Source organism: Filicampus tigris, chromosome 2 (assembly GCF_054856515.1).
Source record: "Filicampus tigris isolate MCC_2025a chromosome 2, RoL_Ftig_1.0, whole genome shotgun sequence".
NCBI lineage: Eukaryota > Metazoa > Chordata > Actinopteri > Syngnathiformes > Syngnathidae > Filicampus > Filicampus tigris.
Window position 1 is genome coordinate 15,762,793 of NC_141218.1, and position 26,529 is coordinate 15,789,321.

The following is a 26,529-nucleotide window of genomic DNA, read 5'->3' on the forward strand; positions in this document are numbered from 1 at the left end:
GGGGAAAAAATAGTTTTGAAGCTTTTTAACGCAGTTTTTTTCCCCAATTGGGTCATCCATTGTGTTTAGGCGACATGTTGATTTATTCCTGGTAAAATCCAGCAGAATATATAGTTTGTCTAAAACAGGAGAGGATTTTTTTAATCTGTTAATTGGATAACTTGTCGTCCTGATCCACGACTGCCTTTATGCTGCAGCTACAGGTCACCGCACCATTAAGAACTCATTTTTTAGGGTTAATTATGATTTGATGCTAAATGAGTTTCAGCAGTATTTATAAACACGTTTCCTTTAAAGATGGGCATTTTTTTCTTGTATTCATTTCTTGCCTTTATCTGTGGGATAAGGTAGGTCCAGCTGTAGTCCAACATTTGACAGCGAATGTTTCAGGTAAACATAATGTTTGGTTTGTAGCCCGTGTGTTATTTTTCTCTTTAAAGTCTAGGCAATGTGAATTCAAATGAGAAGATTTACTCTGACAACATCACTCGCATTCTGGATCGACTTTTGGATGGTTATGACAATAGACTGCGACCTGGATCTGGAGGTAATTCTGCCAAGATTGGGAGGAAATTTGGACACGATAATATTTATGTTTGTAAGGCATGTTTATGTGCCAGGAGCAGCATGATGGGATACTTTAAGCAACTTAGCATGTCTAATTGCGAGGCTCTGGCCTTAGTGGAGTTAGCATGTTTTCCTGTGCCCCCCACGATCCAAACATGCATGTTTTACACCAAAGCCCACGTGAGTAGCAATAGCTAGTGAGTCAGTGATTTCCTAGGAATCTTATAAAAGTGATTTGAAAATGTAAAGACTTGCAGAAATTTATAGATATCAAGTGCTGCATGTTGATGTTTATCTGTTTCGTAGCTACCTTCACATACATGAATATTATTAATTACAACACGTCTTCCATTTTGTTTTATAGTACATGTTGATTTGTGTTGCAGGCGGCATTACTGAGGTGAAAACAGACATCTTTGTCACAAGTTTTGGACCTGTGTCTGATGTTGAGATGGTACGATATTAATTCTACAGTGCAAAAAGACACCTCGACTTTACATATAAGACACACATACAGTGACCAGTGACTGCCTGTTATGGGCATCCTGCCATTAGCGCATCTAATGAACTCTAATCTGTTTGACCAGCTCTATAACGCCATTACTGATGATTTCTGAATCAATATGACAACATGTCAGCGAGGGAGGACTTAATAGACTGACTAATGATTATCCGGAATGAGTGACAAGCGACTATCATTGCATCTGTCGTCTTGTTTCTGCAAGCGGAGAAAGTTTAAATGACCTTTTTGATATTGTTATGCATGCCGAGATACTGGAGTGAGAGGATGAGAGCAAAGTGAGATGTGATGGTTAAAATGTTTTCATTTGCTACTTTTTTTTTACAGGAATACACCACAGATATGTTCTTTCGACAGATGTGGGTTGACGAGAGGCTCAAATTTGAGGGTCCCATTGAAATCTTGAGGTTGAACAACCTCATGGTAGACAAGATCTGGACACCAGACACCTTCTTCCGAAACTCCAAAAAATCAATTTCCCACAACATGACCACACCGAACAAGCTTTTCCGTATTATGCAAAACGGGACTGTCCTTTATACAATGAGGTGATGATTCCAGTATATATTTATTATTTGTGAGCAATTTATTGTTGACAATGTAGAAATTATTTCTGTTCAACCTGTTGTTTCAGACTGACAATAAGTTCAGAGTGCCCAATGAATCTTATGGACTTCCCCATGGATGGTCACACTTGTCCTCTTAGATTTGGAAGCTGTGAGTAATACGGATAGTTATGATAAACAGAGGGAGTGAAGGGATATTCACAAATGTGACCAACTTTTCTTTTAAACTTCACTTTTCAGATGCCTACACCAGCAGTGAAATCGTTTTCACTTGGAGGAAGGGGCCCGTAAAGTCTGTTGACTGTCCCAAAGAGTCCATGAGCCTTTTGCAATATGATCTGGTGGGACAGACATTGTCCAGTGAGATTTTCAAGTCCAACACAGGTGCACACACATACACACGCACCAGGGTCATAATACGATAGTTTGGGATTTTTCATTATACTTTGTTTTTAATTTGTTTTTACTTTTGTTTTTTAAATTCAGTTTTAATTCGTTTTAGAGCAGGTCTGTTAGTTTTGGTTACTTTTATTTACTTTTGTTTAGTTTTCATTAGATTTTTATTAGGTTGTTGTTTTTTTTAATATATGGAGCATTTGTCGAGTGCATGATAAAAAAAGGCACAAAGTGTTATGTAATGAGGTAATGCAAAAAACAGTTCTGTTTTAACCTTCCTTCTTCTATACGGATATACATCCATCCATCCATCCATCCATTATCTATACCGATGATCCTCACAAGGGTCGCCCCCTGGTGGTTGGCTGACGACTGGTTGAGAACGCGCTTGATTAGATAATTTAGTAGAGCCTGCACTTGAAAAATAAATATCACTAACATTCAGGTTGATTTCATCGTGGCACCCAACATTTTGATCACAATTAAAATTGGATTAATTGTGCAGCCCTAGTCTGCCCTCATGTCTAAAGGTTGTCATGATTTGAGTTTTTGTTGATTTGGTTTTGCTTGGATTTAGCTTTGACTCATGTTTTGTCATGTTTTCCCTGTGTCAGTGTTGTTGTGTCCGTCTTGATTGTTAGGTTTCTTTCCCTCTATTCTCATCAGCCCGGTCCCTTGTGTCAACCAATCAGCTCCTTCAGCCGCTCATGTCTTGTCCAGGTGTACCTCATTGTCTCGTCAATTATCTTGTCTTTAGTTCCCTGCATTTTTTACCCCTCTTCCCTGGTGTTGGCTCCCTGCTCCCCTGCACTTGGGTCCTCCACACTCCACCACGCAAACCTCAAACCATGACAGAGCGCTACACAATTAATTTGGCCCGTCTCCAAGATGTGTGAATGGTCAGGCTTTTTAGTGTACCTGTAAATAGCCTTATAGTAGAGTGTTTAAAGCGTTACACAGACAGAGAGGAAAGATGGCGACGTGTAAGCGTTTTGTCTTTCCACCGCATGAAGAAGCGTTCCCCCGCTGGGAAGCCAGCAGAATGCTGAAAACGGAAGGAAAAGGCTGACGAATAGAGCGGTGATACCCATTCATCAAGCAGAACGAGAATCTGAGTGTGTGCGTGCATCTTATTTTTGCTCTCTGAAAGCATGCATGTGTTTAGACAGAGGCGTTGCGTATAATGAAAGTGGAGGCCACCCCACCCGGATCCTCTCTCCTACATTTGCAGTACAGTTTATTTACTCTATGCTATGTCCCAGCAGCTATTTTGTTTCAAGGGCAGCCAAGGGCATTGATTGTGCACTCGCCCCGCTCCGTCCCTCAGGGCTGCTCTCCTCACACATGCTGTTTATCTTGCAGGTCACTACTCTGTGCAGGTGGTCCATTTCCACCTCCAGAGGAAGCTGGGATACTACCTCATCCAGACATACATTCCACTTATCATGGTTGTCGTGCTGTCACAAGTCTCTTTCTGGATCAATAAGGAGTCTGTCCCTGCGCGTACAGTTGCCGGTATGTCATCTTTACTGTGAATTTCAAATGCGGCTAGCACACGTCCGTGTTTGATTAGAAAGTGAACACACCCCTGTTAATATACCATTCAAACATATGAATATAAGTAATCTTAACATTTTAAAACAGTAATATTGTGACCAGTTAATAGTACAAGTCAGTGGAGGAAATTAGGGCCTGAACAATATGGATTTTTTTTAGGCCAATGTTGATTAATTGGCCGATTAATAACAAATATATATATATATATATATATATATATATATATATATATATGTGTATACATGTGTATATATGTATGTATATGTGTATATATGTATGTATATGTGTGTATATATATACGTATATATGTATGTATATATATACGTATATATGTATGTATATGTGTGTGTATATATATACGTATATATGTATGTATATGTGTGTGTATGTATATACGTATATATGTATGTATATGTGTGTATATGTATATACGTATATATGTATGTATATGTGTGTATATGTATATACGTATATATGTATGTATATGTGTGTATATGTATATACGTATATATGTATGTATATGTGTGTATATATATATATGTATATATGTATGTATATGTGTGTATATATATATACGTATATATGTATGTATATGTGTGTATATATATATACGTATATATGTATGTATATGTGTGTATATATATACGTATATATGTATGTATATGTGTGTATATATATACGTATATATGTATGTATATGTGTGTATATATATATACGTATATGTGTATGTATATGTGTGTATATATATACGTGTATGTATATGTGTGTGTGTATATATATACGTATATGTGTGTATATATATATATATATACGTAAACTTCACTTGGCCTGGGTGCTTTTTTTGCTGTCAAACACACTTAACCTATATATATATATATATATATATATATACGTATATGTATATATATACGTATATGTATATATATGGTATGGTCATGCGGATATGAATGAAGAAGAGTTTCATAGCTACTATAAAGGACTCATTAAGCTGCTGAAATAGGAATCGTTTTTTGCGGAGGATAAAGAATATATGCCTGTGAGTATTTTTATTTTTTTAGGACTACATGTGTGTTCAAATGTCCATGGCTTAAAGCGTTATAACGTCAGTATAGAAAATGGATAGACTGTTCGTGACAAAATAAAAGAGACAGCAATGCAAATGGAAATATTACTAAAGTATATTGGAAATCATACTAATGGAAAGGAATTTGCCATGTCTGTTTATACTTGATTTAAATATTGCTATAGTGAGAAGAGTGGTGTCATTTTTATTTGCATCATGAAAACCTGCTGTTTACAGATAAGTGTGTGAGAGAGAGAGAGAGAGAGACATTCCCAGCATAAGGTTTTCTATGCTTGGTTTACCCTCAGGCATTACCACAGTGCTAACAATGACGACCCTGAGCATCAGCGCCCGCCAGTCCCTCCCCAAAGTGGCCTACGCCACAGCCATGGATTGGTTCATCGCCGTGTGTTTCGCATTCGTGGCGTCGGCCCTCGTTGAGTTTGCGGCAGTCAACTATTTTGCCACGCTGCAGGCCAACCGCCTGAAGAGGACCAAAGCCCGACAAGACAAGCTAGAGGTTTTAGCTCCAGCGAGCGATGATGAAGACACAATTTCGGTGAGTGCAGTCACACTAAAATGTTTTGCACTAAAGCTGTGCGATTTGGGGAAAAATAATTATAATTAAGATTTATATTTATATTGAAATTATTATTAATAAACATAATTATTCATTGATTTCAAATATGACTTACTCTGTGACTACAAATTCTGATGATACCTACGGTAGTTTACACTTTTAACTATTAACACCAGGGTGCTTTTTTTGCTGTCAAACACACTTAACCTGATTCTATTGACGCCAACTACGTTGTTGCTGTTGTACCTATCAGGGTTATAATAATTTGAATTTTGCATTATAGTTAATTTTCATTCCGTTCTGACTTTTGTTTTTGAAATTAATTTACTTTTAATTAGTATTTAGTGTTCAGCTTTTATTATTAGTTTTTATGTTTAAAAAAAAAAAAAAAAAAAAAAAAATATATATATATATATATATATATATATATATATATATATATATATATATACTTTAAAAGGTCACCAAGTATTGTATAATAAAGAAAAGTATTATTCAAAATTACTGACTTTTCTTTGCGGTCGTATATCAATGCTGACATAAATACATTTTAAATAAACCACAGAGGCTCATGTATGAAATTAATTGACAAAGACAGAAATGAAGGACATTTTCTCTGTGATTATAGTTAGTTTTACAAACGTTTTTATTTTATTTTGCTAATGACATTTTTTTTTCAATTTTATTTTGATTTGTTTTGTTAGTTGCCATTAACTATAATAACCTTGGTACCTAGTAACTCCCTAAAAAAACATAAGGTGCAAGCGTTTCTTATGCATTTGCATAGAGTGTGGTAATGGTCCATATTTTTCTCCTCGTGTGGATTGGAGTTGGATGAAGAATGTTAATTAATGATGAACATAAAGCTACAGTTGTTGTTGAAAAGATTTTTTTTTTTTTAAATGCATTTCCCAGTAATCGCCCACCTTCTCCATTATTCCCATTCCGGGCACACTACACATGAAATAGTAATATATTGTGTTATAATGCTCTCATCTGTGTCTATATGCTTTATGCTAATACAGTAAGCCACCATGGCATGCTCTTGGGATCTGTCTCACGTGCAGGACTCATGGTTAGATGTTTTAAAAATAGACTCAGTGTGAGAAGAACTACAGCACTGCATAATCTGCTAGTATCCAATGGGCATTCATCAAATTACCTGCTGCCTTCTATAAGCATGATTGCATGCCACTGGAAAGCTCCCGTGGGAACGAACAATACTACGTGACACTGCGCTATAATCACTGCAGTGCCACACTCACATCATCTACCCACCTCCCAGGAGTCCAACACCAGCACTCAAGAAGGCCTGAAGAGGAGAAACCACTCGGTGTGCCCCAGTGAACCAACCGAGGATCCGCCCGTGCCGATATTCCTTCAGCAGGGCTCAGCTTTCCCCCAAATCCCGCAGCTGGCCGGCACGAGCCCCATCGACAAGTATGCCCGCATTCTCTTCCCCTTGACCTTTGGCCTCTTCAACCTGGTCTACTGGTACATCTACCTGGCTAAGGACACCATGGAGAGAGCCAGGTACACTTGCTACAAGACACTCATTCACATATATACATATAACCAATGTGACCATCCAGCATAAAACAGATCACTTTGGGTCAAGTAAAAAAAAACAATCGAGATGCAGTAATCCCCCTGAATTGCGATGGTTACGTTCCAGACCATCCCCGCAATAAGTGAAATCTCAATATTTAAATATACTCCAGGCATTTTTTCCATAGCATTCACGGCATTACATTTTTTAAAGGTTTTCCAACACATTTTTAGATGAATGAAATTGTTTGTATAATTGTCATCCACGAGGCTCAGAATCACCTTTTTTTGCTCCGCGGAGCAGTTTTGACATCCTATTCAGCTGTGTAGCATAGTGAAGAAGACACTTAGTAAATTGCTTGGTATTTTGCTGTTCAAAGTTGTATACTCCGCTTTAACATGGTTTGAGCCAGACTAGTGATGTCAATCACCCAAGCACTTAGTTCTGGTGTTTCATGATGTCACTCTTGGGTTATCTTAGCAATTACCAAGGCTCCTCCGTCTTTTCTCGTCCTCCCTTCGTGAGAACGACACTTGTCAGAAGTGTAGTTTATTTGCCGGAGGCGATAATTACTGACTAAGGAAGAACTGGCTCAAATCTGAGTATGAATAATGGGGAATTCCGTTTGAAATTCATCATCCCTTTTCAATATAGTAAAACGTCAGAAGTTCACTGAAATTGAAAGAGTCCGCATTAAATCATTTTATGATGCTGGATGGTGTCTTCTCATTTTTATGACAGGTGGTCTAATATATTTGTTCAACACTGTACAATATCACGACCAATTGGAGGATTCCTGACTTCATTTTGGTTTTTGTCCTACAGTAGTTGTGCGCGCCCCATGCGTTTTGTGCAACTTCAGGTTCGCTTTTCCTTGAATATTAAAATTAATCAAATTGCAAAATGCACAACCTCAGGGTTTTAAACTTTAAAGATTCCACTGCACAATAGTTGACCATTTTGATCAATATGTACCCTTGAATAAGTGCATATATAAACCTTGGCAGAATGACCGATTGTTGCTTTTCAAGGAATTGGGACGAAGGATGAAGAAAGTTTGAATAATTCAACAAGACTGTGAGAAAATGTACGTACTATTATTCTATTCAGCGCATGTATTGTATCATGTATCGTACATGTCAGCTGGCCTTTGAGCCAGATGGGATCAGGAGCAGCGACAGGTCACTAATATTCATGAGCAAAGTGGCACCACATTGACGGATGAACGGCTTAACCCCAACATGAGTCAGGTAGCACTTTGCTGCAGAATATTTTACAAGATATCACTACGGACATTTACCCTTCCTGGTTGGGATTTAACCTCCATCTCACACACACGCGTGACAAAGGCAGCAGATAGCAAATGGCCTTCTGTGCAAAGAGAAAACAGTACCCAAACTAAATGTAAAGTTTTGACTTCAGTAGAACCTCTGAAGTTGAGTAATTCGAAATTTTTATATCAAATCACAGAAAAAATGGGGGAAAATCCAAAATTACAAAACTATTGGGGGGAAAAAATTCAACGAATCTACAAATATTCAGTGGTCGACTGTAGTTTTAAGTTGTAATATCACCAATCACCACTAGATGGCACAGATGTTTTAGTGTAAAATAATCCAGTGTAAAGTGCGTGATGTGAGTAGGCTAATATTTTTTTTCGGATATGGAATGATATGCAGGACAAACATTACTTAAATCATGTTACAATTTTGAGTGGGTCTATTTTTGTGAGAAAAATGTAGAAAATGTGCCCTTTGCACTGAATGTTATTTTGTTGTTTCCTTCGAAACCTTTGTTGTTGGGTTAGGATAGTTGAATATTTTACACATGCATTGGATATTGGATGTATTAGATTTTAACCGTTTAAATTATTCATGCATTTTAATAGCTTTTAGGATTACCTTTATGTTCTTTATGAGGGTTAAAATAACATGTGAAATGATATACAGGTAATAATGTGTTAATAATTTCACACATAAATTGCACCCCCGGCCAAACTATGAAAAAAAACCTCAAAACAACTTTCCAGATTCGATCCCCCTGCTGCCAGCAGTTTCGCATCTTGGGTTCCGGATGACGTCAATGTCAGTTATATGCGACCTGGCCCTTCAGATCGTGGTTGCATTGCAAAAAGGACCACATATGAAAAACGACCCAGGTCGGATTTGAAAAAATTGGAATTGAGCCGTTCAGACTGTCATAAGAAATCAGATACAGGTCGCATATGGGCAAAAACATCAGATCTGGGTCGCATTTGCCTGCGATGTGAACCTAGCCTTAGTTAAGATGGCAGCCATTTGTAGTTTTTTTTTTTTTTTTCAGTCTCGCACAACTGCGAATTTGCAAGATTGTGATGTCTCTCAGCCCTTCCCGTCCACTTTATTTACTAACACAAGCAGACAGAATTAGTAAATATTCAGCAACAACAAGCTACACATTGATCAGATCCACTTACCTAGCCAGCTAATGACAGACACGCGACTCGACTGACTTGCAATGGCTGTGTTCGAATTCATTTTATTATTTCATTTATTTAATTTACCTAATTCAAGCTGGTATCCTGTTGCCACCAACCCAACATCAACACAAAAACATTCCGAAATCATGTTTAATCTCTAGCTAGCATCGCGCACCTGGTAGACTGTTAGACTAAATGGTAATTTAAGATTAGAATCGAGGCACAATTAGAGGCCTCTTTTGCGTTTTTGTCAAGGTAAAAATGCTGTCAGATGAAAACTAATGTAAAACAGTCACAAACTTCCCCCCCCCCCACTATTGTAGTGCTTCAGTAAAACAATAACTTCGCTGTCTGTACTTTTATGTCTATCATGGCTAATATTGAAATAGCCCCAAGAGATGGCAAAAAAAATACGAGTCAAATTATGCCAGGCTGTGTTTCATTCAAGCCTGTGCGCTTGTTTTTATCATAATAGATTTACGGCACAACACATGCCAGTGAATGCATCATGCTTTTATATAAGGGTTACCTGAGGGCCGGCAAAACCCCGAACGCTTTAATGAAAACTCTCTTTCTCCACGGGGACTTGGTCACACAGGCAAATAAATCAGCGCTCACTTTGAACGACGACTCACAATAAGTGGGCCACTTCTCCAACGCAACCAAGAAAGAGAAGGGGAGGCAGAGAGATGTGTTACGTAACGCCTGGGGAGTGCAAATCTGCTCATCATGCTTCTCGTGTTCCTGTCAGAGAATTGTTGTGCTTGTTTTGAGAGCCAGAACGTGGAGAAGAGCTGAATCACATCTTCACATATTTTGACTGCACCACTTTGCTCTCGGAGGCGGTGCTTATTGTCACATGTGTTTCAGTGCACATAGATGGGCTAAGCTTGTGCTGTATGTATTCTGGTCTTGCAGGGATGTGGAGCCAACCTCTTAAAAGCAAGAGGACCACGAAAAGGACACGTGCAGAGCGAGAGACCACCCTCCCCCCTCTGCTCTCTCTCTCTCTCTCTCTCTCTGTGAAGCTCTCAGCATTTGTTCTGCTCTCATCTGACAGAGGAAATGAATCAGAAACTCATTTATTATGCTGCCGCACATCTATTCATTTCACAGGCTGTGACCTCTGCCCACTTGTGTTCTGATCAGTAGGCTGAAGAGCTGCCCTTCACGGGTCTCCATTGCTATCAAGCCCACCGACCCCTCAGACCAGACGACGACGGGCCGATAACGGGGCGCGCGCGCGCGCGCGCAGCATCCCGAGAAGCGTGCAAGTCACACGAAAAAGAAAGCAGATGATATCATCTATGATGGCTGCACCTGCTGGTGATGCAAGAACGAACCAATGCTCTCAGAAAGCTGCCCTCTACAGAGTCACAGCTCCCACTACAAGCACATCAAAGTCAACTTGCCTCTTCAAATGTGCTCAAAGCTGAGAGAATGAATGGTGAGGATGGACTTTGCATCCCAGCCTTTGTCCACGCATGTCTCTGTGGGGGTCCATTTTTTTTTTTTCAACCGCGGGCTGATTCGGCAAACATCGCACAAGGAAGACACAATCATTGTAATTTTCTCATTAGAAATGTAACATAAAAATCATTATCACATTTTTTACCCAAGTGTGTAAGAACACACAAGGAATTTGTCTCCGGTAGTATGGTGCACTAGTATTGCAGCAACAAGCAACTACGATAAACAAAGACATGACATATAAGTGAATGGACCTAAGTAGGGCAAGCACAGACCTTCGCCACACTGCTGGGTTTAAATGAACTCAAATTCAGTGAAATGGCTAACTCAGCGCTGGTCCAAAATGGACTCGGCCAATGCTGTGTTATTTCTACCCTGCATATAGGGTTGAAGATTTGACCAAAATGTTGGGTCAAGAGTTTTGATCCAACAAGGGGTAAAACTACACTCAAAACACTGTTGGGTCAAAAATGGACAGATCCACTACCTGGGTCAATTTGACCCAATTTTCTGGGTTGTCTTGTACAAAACAACTCAAATCTGTGTCCTTTTATACAAAACCCATTTTATACATTGGGTCATTTTGTATGAACATTTTATACAAAATGGACAGATTTTTTTTCTTTTGTGCCGTTTATTACAAAACAACAAAGAAAGTTGGGTTCAATTGACCTAAGCAATGGATTGGTCCATTTTTGACCTAACTGTTTTAGACTACCCGTGCTAATGAATTAACGTTAACTGAAATTGGTTACCTGTGTATAGCTGTGGTTAAATATAATACTAATTTTGTTACCAACATTCTCTAAGTATGTTGCATTAGATTTGCTTAAAGCGGAAATCAACACAAACACATTTTCATGAAGAATATGTTCCCAGCTGGCCCACTAGTTGAAAGACGAGATTCTGATAAATATTGCGTTTGTGGAATAAGAATTAATCCACCCCTTTTTAGCCATCTCAGGGGGTGGCCATTGTGTCACTCCTGTCAACTGAAAGTGACGTCACAACTGCTCAGGGCTCAGGTAACGACCAATCCCGGCTCAGCTTCAGAAAATAGGTCAGCCACGATTGGTCGTTACCTGAACCCTGAGCAGTCGTGACGTCATTTTCAGTTGACAGGAGTGACACAATGGCCACCCCGTGAGATGGCTAAAAATGGGTGGATTAACTCTTATTCCACAAACGCAATGTTTATCAGAATGCCTTGTTTCAACTAGTGGGCCTGCTGGGAACATATTCTTCATGAAAATGTGTTTGTGTTGATTTGAAGAAGGCACGCAACTTCAGCACTTCAACCTTCCCAAATCCAGTCTTCAACCCAATCTGCTGGGTCAAAATAAATAACCCAACCTTGTGTAAAAGTAACCCAATTTGCTCAAAATCCAAAGCTACCCAGTTAGTGGGTTAGGAAAACAACCAGGCATCTTTTTTAGAGTACATTTTGTGGTATACTCCAGATGAGCAACACAGTGCAGACCGCAAAGCTTTCTCCTCTGACAATCATGTCTCCTTCCCAAAACCAAATGTCTAAATGTCTATGTCTAGTACCACAATTGACCTGTGAGAGGCAGCATTGTGCCACAGGGCATCTAGACTGAGAGTGATCATAGAGGAAGAATAGAAGAAGCTAGGCTGACAGTTAGCTTATCTAGTAACTTTGATTTGCAAACTCTTATTATTTTTGTTTGGTTTATTGTAATGATTAACTCAACATTATACGCTCCCTATTTTTTTTCTTTAAAACAGCACAAATTCCAGGTTGCTTCTATTGGGTCAAAGTCTGAAGCCTGACATGGCTGCTTACTTTGTCACTGTCATGCTAAAGCTAACAGGAATGTAGTAATTGGTGTCTATGATTCATACTTTCCGGGAGGCATCTTGACTTTTAAGACGTTTCTGAGTCTTCGCCACATGTAAGTTTTTGCTCTGCTGAATGTCTGTTAAAAAAAAAGTAAAGCTAAGAAACAATGGAGGTCTCATGATTGCTTGCCAATTGCCATTTTTACCAGTTGCAAAGCGACATATCAGATTCCTCCCATTTCTGATGTAAGACTAAATTTGTAAAACTGCTGTGTTGAAACTAATGCAAATTAGGTGAAATACCTAACCATGCATTGAGCCAATGCTGGGTTATTTATACCCTTTGCATTGGGTCAAGATTTTGATCAAATCATGGGTGAGTTAAAGCTATCATGAAATGGGTGGTGGTTAAAATTTATATATATATATATATATATATATATATATATAACCAACATTTTCTAGAAAGAAGAATTAACTTTACCTTGTCAGGATTGCCATGGCAGGTCACTCCTGTGATATATTTGCAACAGTTTTTCCACCAGACACAACCCACCCATTTTTTTTTTTAACCAGTATGGGGACCAACAGTGCCTGGGGAGTCATCACAGTGTAAACTGGATGTTGCCATTCAGGCTAACTGGGATTCAAATTCCAATCCCCGTGTTCAGTCAGTGATGTTACCCACTGAGTCATCAAGCCGCCACCAACATTTCACAAGAATGTTAAATTAACTTCAACTTCAGTACACAACAAAACTGTCCAAAGTGATTTCTGCTCTTCAGATCACCCAAATCCAGTCTTCAACCCAATCTGCTGGGTCAAAATAATTAACCCAACCTTGGGTGAATGTAACCCAATCTGCACAAAATCCACAGTCAGCTACCCAGTCAGTGGGTTAGGAAAACAACTCAGCATTTACACAACCCAGTGACAATGGTTTCGAGCAAAAATTAAAGTGGAAGTCAGGTAAAAAGAAATCTTTACAATATGTCCTACGCACCCCCACTAGTCTAAACACTGTATTCTGATTAACATTGCGTCTGTGGCATATGAATTAAGCAGCAAAATCCACCTGTTTTTGTTCACCTCAGTGGTGGCCATTTTGCCACTTGCTGTCGAGTGAAAATGACATCACAGTTGCTCAGGGCTCAGGTAACTATCAATTACAGCTCAGCTTGCAAATGTCATATGACCAAACTCAGCAAACAGGTGAGTCATCACATTTTGTTGGGGTGTATTTCCAGTTGAAATTATTAGGTTGTGTAGGTAATATTGATGTTACTCACTTTTTCGCTATTTGTGCCTGGCCTCTAGCGTTATTGTATTCAAATCCTATAAGCAGAACAAATTATACTCTGATCCGATTAATTAAGTTTTAAATTAAAATTAAATTCTGATTTAAATTCTTATTTTAGCATAGTATTTCCCAATGTTTTTTTTAATTGTAATGTTTGATTTAATCTTAGTTAAATTTGATCTGAGCACAGTACCTATTTTCCATTTTAAATTTGAATTGAGACTGTTGATGTCCATAACGACAGACAGGGGAATTTGTGAGACTTTTCTATTTTGGACTCTTAACAATACTGAATTTGACCACCATTGCTCGAATCCCCACTCCCCATTAAAACAAGCCATCTTGATAAATGAAAACATGAAGTCAGGAAGTTGCACACAAACAAATTGAAGACAACAATCAACAACAACATGGCGTGGGATAATAAAGTTGTCTACCACGTAAACGCTCCACTGCTATGGTGGCCCTTGTTGACAAACGCAGGTGCAGTGTGCTGGGCGGAAAAAGATTGTTCCTCTACCATAGTGTCTTTACTAAGCGCATACACTTGTGCCTGTCATACATTTTCTTCCTCCGCAATGGAAGCTTCTCATGCACCATCAGCCGTCTCCGCGCTTTGATCTCAGCTCGGCAGTGCGCATGCGCACCTCACTGGCTCCTCTGCACCGTCTCCGGCAAGTTGGATGTGCGCGCTCCTCACTCGCATCCCGAAACCGCCTCAAAAACTGTTGAGATGGGGAGGATCAGGAAAAACCACTTTGGGATTTTGACTTTTTCCCTGCTCGTCACTTTTGTCTGGACTCAAAGGTAAACTGTTTTCGCATCGGCTGTGCTTCATGCAATGATTACCTTCATTTTTGGGGGGCATGACACCACCTTTTTCCCTTTCCTCCTTTTTAGCGTCAAGGATCTAAAAGATCCCAGCAACATGCCTCTGGTCAAAGAGACGGTGGACAGACTGATGACCGGATACGACATTCGATTGAGGCCCGATTTTGGAGGTAAGACAACCCCCCCGCCCCCCCCCCCCCCAAGAAATGCCATCGCGGTGATGACATGGGTCGCAGAATCTGCATTAATTGACATAATGCGGTTAGACAAACGAAATGCGATTAATAAATCGATGGAAGCCGCTGACAAGACGACAGAGACGAACGGGTCATCGGCGTGTTGTGTCACGAAGATGTAATGGATACGAGAAGATTTGTCCTCATCCTAATGGCTGCCTTTCTTTGCAGGTGCACCAGTGGCCGTGGGCATGAACATAGACATCGCCAGCATAGACATGGTGTCCGAAGTCAACATGGTAGGTGCATATTCAATCCTGCACAAAATCATGTGCATGCATGGCGCAGTTGAGATCGGGATAATTAGCACTGTTTTACATGTGGATATATAAACTATGGTGTGATTTTTTTTTTTAATGCTCAAATGCGGGTTTCGAGTGTCCGTGTCCACTGACGCGATGTTGGTCTCAGTCCCGCATTTGCAGCTCTGCTCTGTGGCCGCATTTGAATTCCGAACACACACTCAGTGGCGCACTCAGACGCACTGGCACGGCTATGCGCGCTCAGAGCTGTGGGCGTGCGTGTGGGCGTGCGTGTGCGCAAGTGTCTGTGTGTGAGTGCATCATGTTCTCTTGCTCCAGTAGTGTAATTTTGTTGACACGCACACGCTCCTCTCCTTAAGGGCTGGCATGTATTAGTGCATGGGTGTGAAATCTAAGGCACGGGGGCAATACAGGAGCCAAAGGAACGTTTGATCTGGTCCATCATGCAATTTTGAAACCAAATGAAACCTTATAGGAACGGTTAAAACAAGCCCACCATTTCCATATAGTTTGATTCATAATGTTAGCCCCCCCCCCAATTTAGCATTTTTGTTTTTGTTTTGGTTTTATATGTGTAAATGTTTCTCAAGCTGAAATGCTGAAGTCCATCCATCCATCCATTATCCAATCCGCTTATCCTCACAAGGGTTGCGGGCGTGCTGGAGCCTAGCTGTCTTCGGGCAGTAGGCAGGGTACGTCCTGAACTGCTTTCCAGCCAATCGCAGGGCACACAGAGACAAACAAACATTCACACCTAATAGCAATTTAGAGTGTCCAATTAGACTACCGTGGATGTTTTTGGAATGTGGGACGAAACCGTAGTACCCGGACAGAACCCACCTAGGCACGGGGGAGAACATGCAAACTCCACACAGGAAGGCCGGATTTGACCCCACAACCTCTGCACTGTGAGGCAGACGCGCTAACCAATTGACCACACGTGCCACCCTGTTTGAGTTATCAATGAATAATTGATGATAAATATACAAATATCATAGCACCCAATGCAAATGTAATGTGAACATTGTTAAAAAAAATCATAATCCTAACGGTTTAAATTCTGCTGTTTTTGTTGTTGAAACTCAGAGCAAATACACTTCTTGCATAAAAGTGAAGAGAAACAACTTCATAGCAACCATCTGAGTTGGACAATTTACATTTGTTGCCCTTTAAACTGTGCAGGTAGAAGTGCATTAATGTTCCTAACAACCCATTAATTTTGTCACTCTTTGGACTTTATAAATTTAAAATAACGGTAAAGACATGCAATTGTTTTGACAACTTTCACTAATTCATAGGTAAATTTCAACTGCAGAGGCATTAAACAGTTTGAAGCACATCTTTATTGAAGAATTGTTCTTAATGCTAATGGCGATAAATGTAGTTATGTTGTATGCTTACATGTGTTGTCAAAGCTCAAGCGCAGCAGTCCCTTTTTTCCAGATATATTTCTTGGATTGCAAGTACCATCCAATAGTTATTAAACGCACATCCTTCCTATTTTTGTGCAAAAAATCAAACATTTGCTGTATAGCAAACTTTTGCAAAATGAATCTGGAGTTTAAAACAAAATAAAAAGGACTACAGTGTAACGAAGAAATGCAGCTAAAGCGCAAAAATTGAGGCAAACTGGGTGGAACAAATAAGTTGTGGAGCTCCTCCACACAACACTGTGTAACGTTCACGTTATAGTTTACTGGAATGTAAAGATTTTCTTTACATTTTCTTGGAGGGTTCGCCTCCACATTTCAATTCATCTGAGAGACTGACCAGTAAACTTTATTGTTTCCGTAGGTGCTGCTGTTTTGGGTTGCAACAGATTTCAAACATCAAATGTGAACAATAATCTGTATAGATGGAAGTTATTGCAGTTAAAAGTTGTTGTTTTTTCATGGCGTAAAGGGGCTATCTATTTGAGGGAGGTGTTTATTTGCCTTAAGGGGATGATAATAATTGGGGCACAAATTCCATTGAGAAAAATGTACAGTATATCAAGACTTGCGTTTGCAGAAGGATTCAGAAAATGGCCCAACAGAGGAGAATTGTTATATAATAGCATGAAAATAGTAAGAGGGATTGGATTGGAAGTGGTGGTATTTTCAATTATTCATGGCACCATTTTTAAGCGAATGCCAAGTGTGTTCCGTAGTTTTTGATTTTGTGGGCCTCTTAGGGCCAAACATTAATTTCAAATCCACACCGCAATGTAGTAGAATGCAATTTTCAATTTGCAAGGGCTGCAATTTGGAAATAAATTGCAGCCTTTTTTTTGAAATATTTTTTTATATGTGTGTATTTTATTTTTTATATAGTTTCTAGAGCGGGTCAGTGCTTAGGAAGTGCAATCTTCATGTTTGCATATCGTTTCATGAAACATGAAAAGTTGAAGTGCTAAAGCCATAGATGTGTTGTGATGTGATTTATGAGTCACTATCATGTTCACACCACATTTGTTTCGTAGAATTATGTGAAGTGGTCAAAGTGAACACTGAAAAGCAGAGCTGGCCATTTTACTAAAATTTCCCGGTCCGTTTATCACCTTACACTTGCAGCCGAGGTACCCTTCCTTGCGCCCTCCGTCTATCCGCTTTTTTTTTTCCGGCCGCACCATTAGTAATCGCTTATAGGTCGCTCCTCCTAGCATTTTAAACGGGCTTCCGTTGGCGTCTACCAACTTTCACACTTTATTGCCTACAAAATGGGCATCCATCCTTGGCGCATAGACGGACCGGTCCGTCACATAGCTGGAAAGACTCCAAATCATATGTTTGCTAGGTTAACAACTCTAATTTAAGAAGGAAGAAGCACCTCGCGCTTTTCCGAAAAATCACGTCGAAGCACAGACATGAAAAATAACATTTCATCAAAATGGTAAATGGAGTGCACTTGCATAGCGCTTTCTCTTGATCATATGTTTGCAAGCCATTATCACTTATCTCATTCAAACATATCGGAGTGTAGTCTACTTGCACGTTGACACAGCGTATCAACCAGAGCTGGGCATCGCTTAACCGTCACGAGGTTTTAGCCGACCGAACCACATGTTCCCAGTGCGTCCCTTGTCGGCGACAGACAATCGACGTCGAGAACTTAATGTGCACGTCACATGCAGGCGCCGCACAAGCCACTGTAGCTGTTGTGAAATGCGCTATATAAATAAAATCGTATTGTATTTATTGTTACATGGCTTTTTCTATACCTGTTGCCTTTACTTTACAGTGTTGCTGTGTTCCTGACTTGAATAGCAAAGAAATCACTGTCAGTAGACAGTATCACATTTCCAATGCTAAAAATAAGAAATATGATACTGTCAAATTAGTGACCAGACCGTGTCCCGTGAACTTTCCAGCACAGCAATACTGTGAGGTTTACTGCAGTGTTGCACTCTAAAAACAGTTGGGTTAAAAATAACAACATTTTGGGTCAACAATGGACCGATCCATTTGAGTAAAAAAATTGGTATTTTTGTACAAAACAACCTAAAAAAAATCTGGCTGTTTTGTACAAAGCATCGCAAAAAGGTGGGTCAAATTGACCCAATTAGTGTATCGGTCCATTTTTGACCCAAAATTGTGTTATTTTTAGCCCAAATGTGTTAAGCGTGTGTGAGCTTTCACACTATATTGCTATAAATATCATGCTACGACATCGTCTGATAAAACCAAACCATGAGCTCTTAATATTGTTACAGCAGATTTGTCCGATAAAAATGTCATTTTGGCCTGCAATAGGATTGTGAGGAAAAATTTCAGTTTGACACAAAGTGAACAGTACGGTGTGTGTGTGGACGGCTTGTTTGAACGTGGTGATGGAATGGACATTCGACAATCAAGGTACCAAGTGTATGTGTATGCTGTGGCTCTTTGCGGTAACACAGTCAAAACGGTGGCTCTTTGCCTTTGAGTGGTTGGCCAACCCCTTCGACTAAAAGCATGGATGAATGCCCAGCTCTGGTATCAACTGTCAACTCACTGAAAGATTTTCCTTTTTAGTTTGAAATAACTTACTTAATCTCCGGGATCTTGCATCATACTCTGGCCAATGGTAAAACCCGGGATGTTTTTCTCTCTTTGGTCCAATTTTAAATCCCTGTCGTGTTGTACTAGCCTCATCCTATCTAGCACTAAATTGGCATCCAACTTTGCAAACTCCCTTTTTGAGGCATTGATACGCTGCCTAGCTGGGCTTTATTGACTGACTGCTTAACAGTTGAATTTAATGCTCATTAACCGACCAAATATTTTCATACACCACGGACATCCGAGCCATTCACACTCAACTACTTCAAGGCATCCGCTGGAACGTAGCATGTACGTAGTTGTCACTCATGCACACTCCCCATGTAGATACGTCACATGTACAGAGACGTGAGGGACATCCAAACATTCCTCTTTAGTGACAGTATGCTATGAGCTGTTCGGACTCAAATCCGAAAAAATCTGATTCGGCGTTCGTTTTCAGCAAATTTGCAACTCAATTCGAATCACCACCAATTCGTGCACAGCCCTTGTAAATATACTAATTTTTCATTTCAATGGTTCAGTTGCCTTTATTTTAGCGGAAGCATAACCCATACATAGGAAGAGGACCTTCAAAAAAAAAAAAAAAAGCTAATTAAGTCGCAATTGCAATATTGAGATAAAAAAAAAATGGCAAAATTATTTTTCAAAAACTGTTCAGCTCTAGCACAAGTCCAACCAAAGTTATTCACTTAGCTGCACGGACAAAGCCGTTTACGTGAGCTGACTCCGCACGAGCGAAACAACTGAATGGTCCGAGATGAGCAAAATGGTTTACTTTGGTGGAGGATGCAGCCACAGCGGAAGTGCCTCAGGGGTCCGGGGGGAGTTTTGGAATAGAAACCCCTTCACTGGTTTTTCACCTCCCATTCTCCCTCCCGCCTCCATCCTTTTCCCTCCCACTGCTTTGACTGGATCCCTGGCTGTGACTCTGGACTCAGCAGCCATGTAATCCACCTCTGCCTTGCTCTAAAGGCTCTTCTTACTTAAGAACTGGGCATCCATGCGAGCATTCATGTGGAAAAAAACACTGCTCCGTACATCCGTGTGTGGAGCCCAACACAAAACTGTGCTCAAACGCTGAATGGTGACTGACGTCACGCAGCCCCCTGTGGCCATGACAGAGAATTTGTCCTGTGAAAAGCCCGCCACATCTGTCTCGAATCGGACACGGCAACATTTCTGCTCAAACTTGGTTGCCGTGCAGCTTACGTAACGGGTCACAATGTCCTCCTCTTCTCTTCACATGGAGGAGATCGGAGAAGCCGATGAGATTGATCTCTCCGAAAATCAATAATATCAGCGGTGCAAGCGCGATTGTTGGAATTGAAGTTGGTGACCTCTGCTCGGTGCTTCTCCGCTTTGATCTTCCTCATCAGCCCAGGATGCTTTTGACAAACAACACAGGGAGGAGGAGGATTTTTTTGACGCTTCTGTGGTGGCCAGCCGATGAACCCTTCATGAGATCTGTGATCTTGTTATCCTAATCAAAATACACATCAACCATGTTTTGACACGGTCGACAATCTAATGAAATCAAAACAAAAAAAATGTGGCAGGCGTGTATTTTCATTACCAATGTAAATCTTGTATCTCTGCACAGAGGGCATTTAGACCCGATGTTGGTCATTTCATGGACGAGCGCAGGCCGGGTGGATCTGCAAGTGGGGGGGGGTGGCTGCGCTGCTGTGGGGGTGGTCATGGCCAACTTCAATCATGGCCAATCAAAGTGGCTTCTTTCCATCCATCCATCCATCCATTATCCACACCTAGGGGCAAATTAGAGTGTCCAATTAACCTACCAAGCATGTTTTGGGAATGTGGGAGGAAACCGGAGTGCCCGGAGAAAACCCACGCAGGTACGGGGAGAACACGCAAACTCCACACAGGGAGGCCGGGGCCGGGATCGAACCCACGACCTCTGAACTGTGAAGCGGACGTGCTAAGCAGTCGTGGCTTCTTTCATTCCTTTTAAATATGACGCACTAGTCACACACTAGAGTCCCTCTCGATGTGACCGAAGTGCATCTGCACCATCGTTCATGTGCCCCCTCGTAGCTGTGTCGCCCACTGGGATGGTTTAAAAAATGATTCAGAGGGTTTGCTGGCCGCCGTTCCCATATTTAGGAATGAAATACGTCGCATTAGACCTGATGTCCTTGTGCTGAAAAATATCAATAATGTCATTCATTAATCGACTTTAACTTGCCTATCATCACATAAGTCAACTCCAAAATACCATAAATCGTTCAACCCTGAGTGTTTACGCAACCGAGCTTCATGAGTAGGGATGGGCAGTATGCTCAAAAAAAAAAGATCTCGATATTTTTGCAAAAAACTCGATAACGATAATTTGACGATATTATTTTAAAAATATTTTAAATCTGCACTTGCTTCACAGACCAATTGGGGTTAGACATCGTTTGTGAACATCATCTCTTTGGAATTGCTAAATACAGCTTCTGCAAAACATAATGATATTCTACGACAATATTTACCAATAAAGAACAAAAAACTATACGTAAACTTACATTGACTTTTGGGAATATTTGTGTCATTTAAATGTCCCTGCTGTTATTCCATAATGATGTGACATTTTGAGCTGCAGTAAGTACTGGTGTACCACTGCCAACTACTAGAGCAATCAAAATGAGAAAAAATGTATTTGATATGTGACGTGTGACGAAGTGTCACCCAGCGAGAGAAAAAAAAGACGTAGTCATGACAACACCCGAAAAGTGCATTTTCCCACTCATTCGTCGCTGTGATATGTAGACTTGTGACTTTATTCATGTTTGGGTGTATGCTGGCGTCACACTAATAAGCCGTCGTAGTTTGTGCAACATGCCTGCGGATTAAAAACATGTAAACTGAATGTTAACCGATCATCCAGGATGTCACGTTTGACTTGCTCGCTAAAGTACTGAGTGTGTGTGCGCGCGTGAGTGCGTGCGTGCGTTTATATTTGTCGGTTCAACTCGGCGACTGTTTTCTGAGTGTGTGTTTAAGCTTTTGTTGAGCATGCTAGCGCGCTCGCCAAGTTTCCCTCGTAATCCATATGGCTCGTGGTGCAACAAAATTGCTCTTCACGGTGACCGTTTTGCCACATCTAACAATGTTATTCCCACCGACGTCAGTCTTGTTAACCCCAAACCATTTACAGACTACGGACGACGTGGACTCGCGCCTCGCTAGAATGAATCCCCGCTCGAGGCTCGACACTCCTCTATGTTTAAAACACCTCCGCTGCAGTGCGGACAGAGTCACGTGACCGGGTCCTGACCGCTGAATCATTATCACTTCCTCCTCCTCTACCGTCAATGCGCACTGATTTGCAGCATTTCCTCATACTTTGCGGCCGTCGACTGACTGGAGTCGTTATGCTTTTAGAGGCAGTGTTCATACTCGATAATGTAAAATTACACATCGTGAAAGCAAGATTGACGATAATATCGACAACGATATATATCGCCCACCCTCTATTCATGAGTGGTGCAAACTATTCGAAACTCATTGTGTTATAGTGCAGTTCTACATCACAGACAACCACAATAATGAAGGCATTGTCAAATTAATACTTATTATTTCTGTAAAGGGGGCAGCATGGTGACCTAGTGGTTAGCACGTCTGCCTCACAGTGCAGAGCTTTGAGCTTTTGAGCATTCTCGGACTTTCTCTCCAAAAACACGCTTCTTATGTTGACTACAGACTAGTCTAAACTGTCCATTGGCGTGAATGTGACTGAATGTTAGTTTGCGAGGACAAGCGCCCAAGAAAACAGGTGAATACATCTTTGTAAAAGCAAACACTTTTGCTCCTACCTCTGTACCTAAAAAAAAGTGTAAGGCAAATCAAACTGTCTTAGCAATTGAATCTGACCTAACAGTATTATTGGAGTCTGATTTGTTTCATAAGGTGTCATGAACAACAGGAGGATGTCCGGTGGGATACATTATGTTTGTCTGCAGCCATGCATATGTAGTTATTTCTGTCAGCAAAGTTTTTGTGTTGGCTCTTGTTATAAATTTTGTTAGCCAGTGAGTGCATATTTTATCTCTATCTTTGTATTTGTACCCCTGTAGCCATATACCGTAGTCTTTGTTTAGCTAGGTATATTATTATTACTTGTTTTGGTCTACAACTGTTGACTAAGAAAAAATTACTTGATAAATCAAGTTTGAAGAGCTCACAACTAAAATGGCAAAATCAGAAATCACATTGTTTTGCCTCTGAATGACCTCACATTTAAAAGCATGTTACCCAATAACCTTCCTTGGCTTCACTAATTCATGCATGGACGGGACTAACTTGCAGCTTTACATCATCGCCTCAGAACAACCGTTTAATGATATGGGGATGAAGCAAAATGGAGGACATGTGAAAGAAGCAGTCCTCAGATCAGTGTTGGCCCGCGTGTTGGCCCGTCATCACAGCAGTGAGCGGGTCTTGGTTGTGAACAGCTGCCCGCTCGTCTAATTAAAGATCCAAACGCCTCTGGTGGAGAATGAACTCAACATTTTGGTTGGGCTCATTGAAGTCGCTGAGGCGGCGGAGGTGTTGCTTGTTTTGGAGTGGAACAGGAATTTGTAATTGGGTTTGCTCTATAACCGTGTTTCACTGCTTTAAATAACAAAACATACAGCATAGAATAACAAAATAAACACCAAATACAACTTCGTTCCCCCTGCCCCAGGATGCAAATGGTACAGTCCTACCTGTCAATTCCTAACTGAGAAGGAAGTTGCCTGCTCACTCATAAATTTCATAAAACTTTATTTGTTATGGGGATTTATTTTATTTCCTTGAGTCAGGATAAAACTGTTACCCTGTCCAAGAGCTATAAATAGTTCAGTCCTGTCCTTCCATTAAGTTATCCGTCATGAACCAAGAAGTGACCTGCAGACCCAATGATGAATAAACCAATGCAAATTTGTTTGAAGAATTTAGGTTGGATTTACACTGCGTAATTCATGTAATTCATTCGAATCCTCTTCCAAATACGGATGAAAATCAGATACGTCAAGACTCGAATAAAGGGGTTTGTCATCGCAGTTCGTGAGGCAAAATTAGCATTTTGCGCCTAATCAAAGCACATTGAAAAGGAAAAGTGAGAATCAACAGACAAGACGTTCCAAAAAGGTTCCCTGGGCTGGACGCATGTGCGTCACTCATGTCACCTACCGCAGGTAGTCGGAGGTCGAGGCAAACTCGGTGTGCTACTTATGCTGCATCAGCTAGCTTGCAGCGAGCTTCGTCTGGTCACTAGTCCAGCTAAACACTTTGCATAGTCGCTCCTAAGTCAGTAATCATCGCCTCCGTGCCGGCAAATAAGATACACCTCTGACAAGTATCGTTACCACAGCGGGATGACGAGGAGGGATGGAGATGCCATGATAATTGCTAAGCTAACCTAACACTGATACCGGAATTAAGTGCTTGGGTGATTGAGGACACTTTTCACCAAAGTCTGCTGGAACCATGTTAAAGCGTATCCAACTTTGCACAGTAAAATAGCAGTCAAATTAATAATTGACTGGACTATGGAGAGAAAATGTACTCGCTAAACTGAACGGAAACCCATAAATAAAAGTTCTGCTATGGCAGATTTCAACCAGAAGAAGTGGCCTATAAGATTAATATACATGTGTATGTTATAGATAATATAAATATTTTTACTATCAGTAATGTTGTCTGTTTTCAAAATAGAGTTTTGATTTGGTCTGCGCAACAAATGTTTGCAAAATTACATTACAGTAGAGCTTGTTGTTTTTTTAAAATCAATTTAGCTTTGCTAAAAGAACATACAACTCTTTCAGAACTACTCATCTTAAGATAAAATTTATATTTGTCTTTGAAATTGCGCCACTGAAAATGTTTCTAGACAACAAAATACAGTCGCTATACACAATGTGCATTTAAAAAACAGTTGATTACATAGAAGATACTCAATGTCAGCATTCATTAAATTGTCATACTCTTATTGTTTAATAAAAGCCTTGCTTCAAGTCCCTGGGATTAACCTGCGACAAATTGCTCCTCAAAATTAGAAATTTGCTCCTCAAGTGAAGTCAGTGATGAGCAAAACTGCTCCGCAATGAGAAAATATTTCGAGCCTTGTACAGTACGTAAAACATATCTTTATATGAATGGTTTAAATACTCTCCATTAGAAGTGTGTTAAATAAGCAACCCAATTGCAGATTTCAGTCAGCGCAGTAATGTGGAGGTTACCCTCATGTTCAATCAATGGGGGCAAGAGTCAGGACAGGCCCGCTTAATATTAAGTAGCATTTAATATTTGTATTGTTTATGTTTTGTTGGGCAATTTAGAGTCCTTAAATGAAACTTACAGGCATGTTTTTGGAATGTGGGAAGAATGCGAACTCTACAAAGGCGAGCTGGAGCCCAGATTTGGATCCTGAACAGCACGAAAGCATATGTCCTAACCACTAGGTCATTGTGCCACTACAATGAAAGTGACAACACCAAATATCTGATCAATTTTAGACATAAATGGGAAACGGGCACTTCAACCAGCAGTGTAATGTTTGCCTTATTTTCTCTTTGTGCTGTTTCATGGTTGTTTTCCCCCTGCCGCAAAATGGAAATGGTATAATCCTGTCCATTCTTCATGAACAAGAAAGTAAGATGCTAACTAACTAAGAAGGTCCAATGTAGTTTCTTTTTTGGGGGGGTCTTGTGTGATGCACCGCGATGGCCCGTTGAGGCTCAAAGGTTAGCCATGTTGTGGGCCGGTAAGAAAGTGCTGGTCAAGTCAGCACAGTGGTAGCCTGACATTACAAATGTGCTACTTGGAGAGGGAAAAGTCCTCCGAGTCTTAGGTGTGACCACACATCCGTGCTGGCAAACTGTGATATCATGGCCGAGACACCCCCCCACCCCTTTGCCATGTATCCCTCCATGTTCCTCACTTCTTCCCTTTCTCCCCCCATCACTCATCCTCCTCAGTAAGCAGCTGAAATTACATTTGCACATTGCGCTTTGTTTTGTGCCAGAAAAATCTGCCACCCGTCAGACTATGCGATGAGAATTGGACAGAAAAAGCGAAGAACAATTACGTTAACAGTGTAAATGAGGTTTCCCTATCATGAATCGTGACGACAGTATTCCAAACACTAGGGGAATTCCATATGGGAATATTTGCATCCAGATGAAGGTGGGGGATGTCATAATGCTCTTCTTCTCTTTTGATGTCAGACTCTGAAATGCAACATCGCCCCCTGGTGTCAGAAATTCTGACGGGTCGCATATTTTCCGCCAAAACCACACCTGCGCGATCGAAATGTGCATGAGAAATGCAGTTCCTTTACGGCTGATTAAGATGAGCAATA

The 26,529-nt window shown here is 40.5% G+C and overlaps 2 protein-coding genes across 5 annotated transcripts in view; both read left to right on the plus strand.

Moving 5' to 3' along the window:
• Positions 1-15: 15 nt before the first annotated feature.
• On the plus strand, positions 16-11,643 carry gabra6a (gamma-aminobutyric acid type A receptor subunit alpha6a). Of its 3 annotated transcripts, none has more exons than XM_086057073.1 (10): positions 16-347; positions 441-547; positions 954-1,021; positions 1,415-1,635; positions 1,722-1,804; positions 1,894-2,037; positions 3,412-3,564; positions 4,978-5,228; positions 6,535-6,782; positions 7,830-7,891. In XM_086057073.1, exons 1-10 carry the CDS (start codon positions 298-300, stop codon positions 7,846-7,848), a joined length of 1,344 nt encoding a protein of 447 aa, XP_085913199.1. In that variant the 5' UTR covers positions 16-297; the 3' UTR covers positions 7,849-7,891. The 3 variants fall into 3 exon arrangements, with proteins under 3 accessions (XP_085913199.1, XP_085913189.1, XP_085913207.1); XM_086057063.1 differs by lacking the exon at positions 7,830-7,891 and adding an exon at positions 10,175-11,643 and having other exon boundaries at positions 17-347; XM_086057081.1 differs by lacking the exons at positions 16-347; positions 441-547; positions 7,830-7,891 and adding exons at positions 573-747; positions 10,175-11,643.
• A 274-nt stretch (positions 11,644-11,917) lies between these two features.
• Positions 11,918-26,529, plus strand: part of gabrb2a (gamma-aminobutyric acid type A receptor subunit beta2a) — a 55,922-nt gene continuing 41,310 nt past the window's right edge. Inside the window, exons 1-4 of one of the 2 annotated variants that reach the window (XM_086057040.1) lie at positions 11,918-12,642; positions 14,415-14,636; positions 14,730-14,830; positions 15,068-15,135. In XM_086057040.1, the coding sequence (XP_085913166.1) occupies positions 14,563-14,636; positions 14,730-14,830; positions 15,068-15,135 (243 nt within the window). In that variant the 5' untranslated portion in view covers positions 11,918-12,642; positions 14,415-14,562. The remainder of the gene's footprint in view (positions 12,643-14,414; positions 14,637-14,729; positions 14,831-15,067; positions 15,136-26,529) is intronic. The other variant, XM_086057030.1, reaches the window with a different exon arrangement.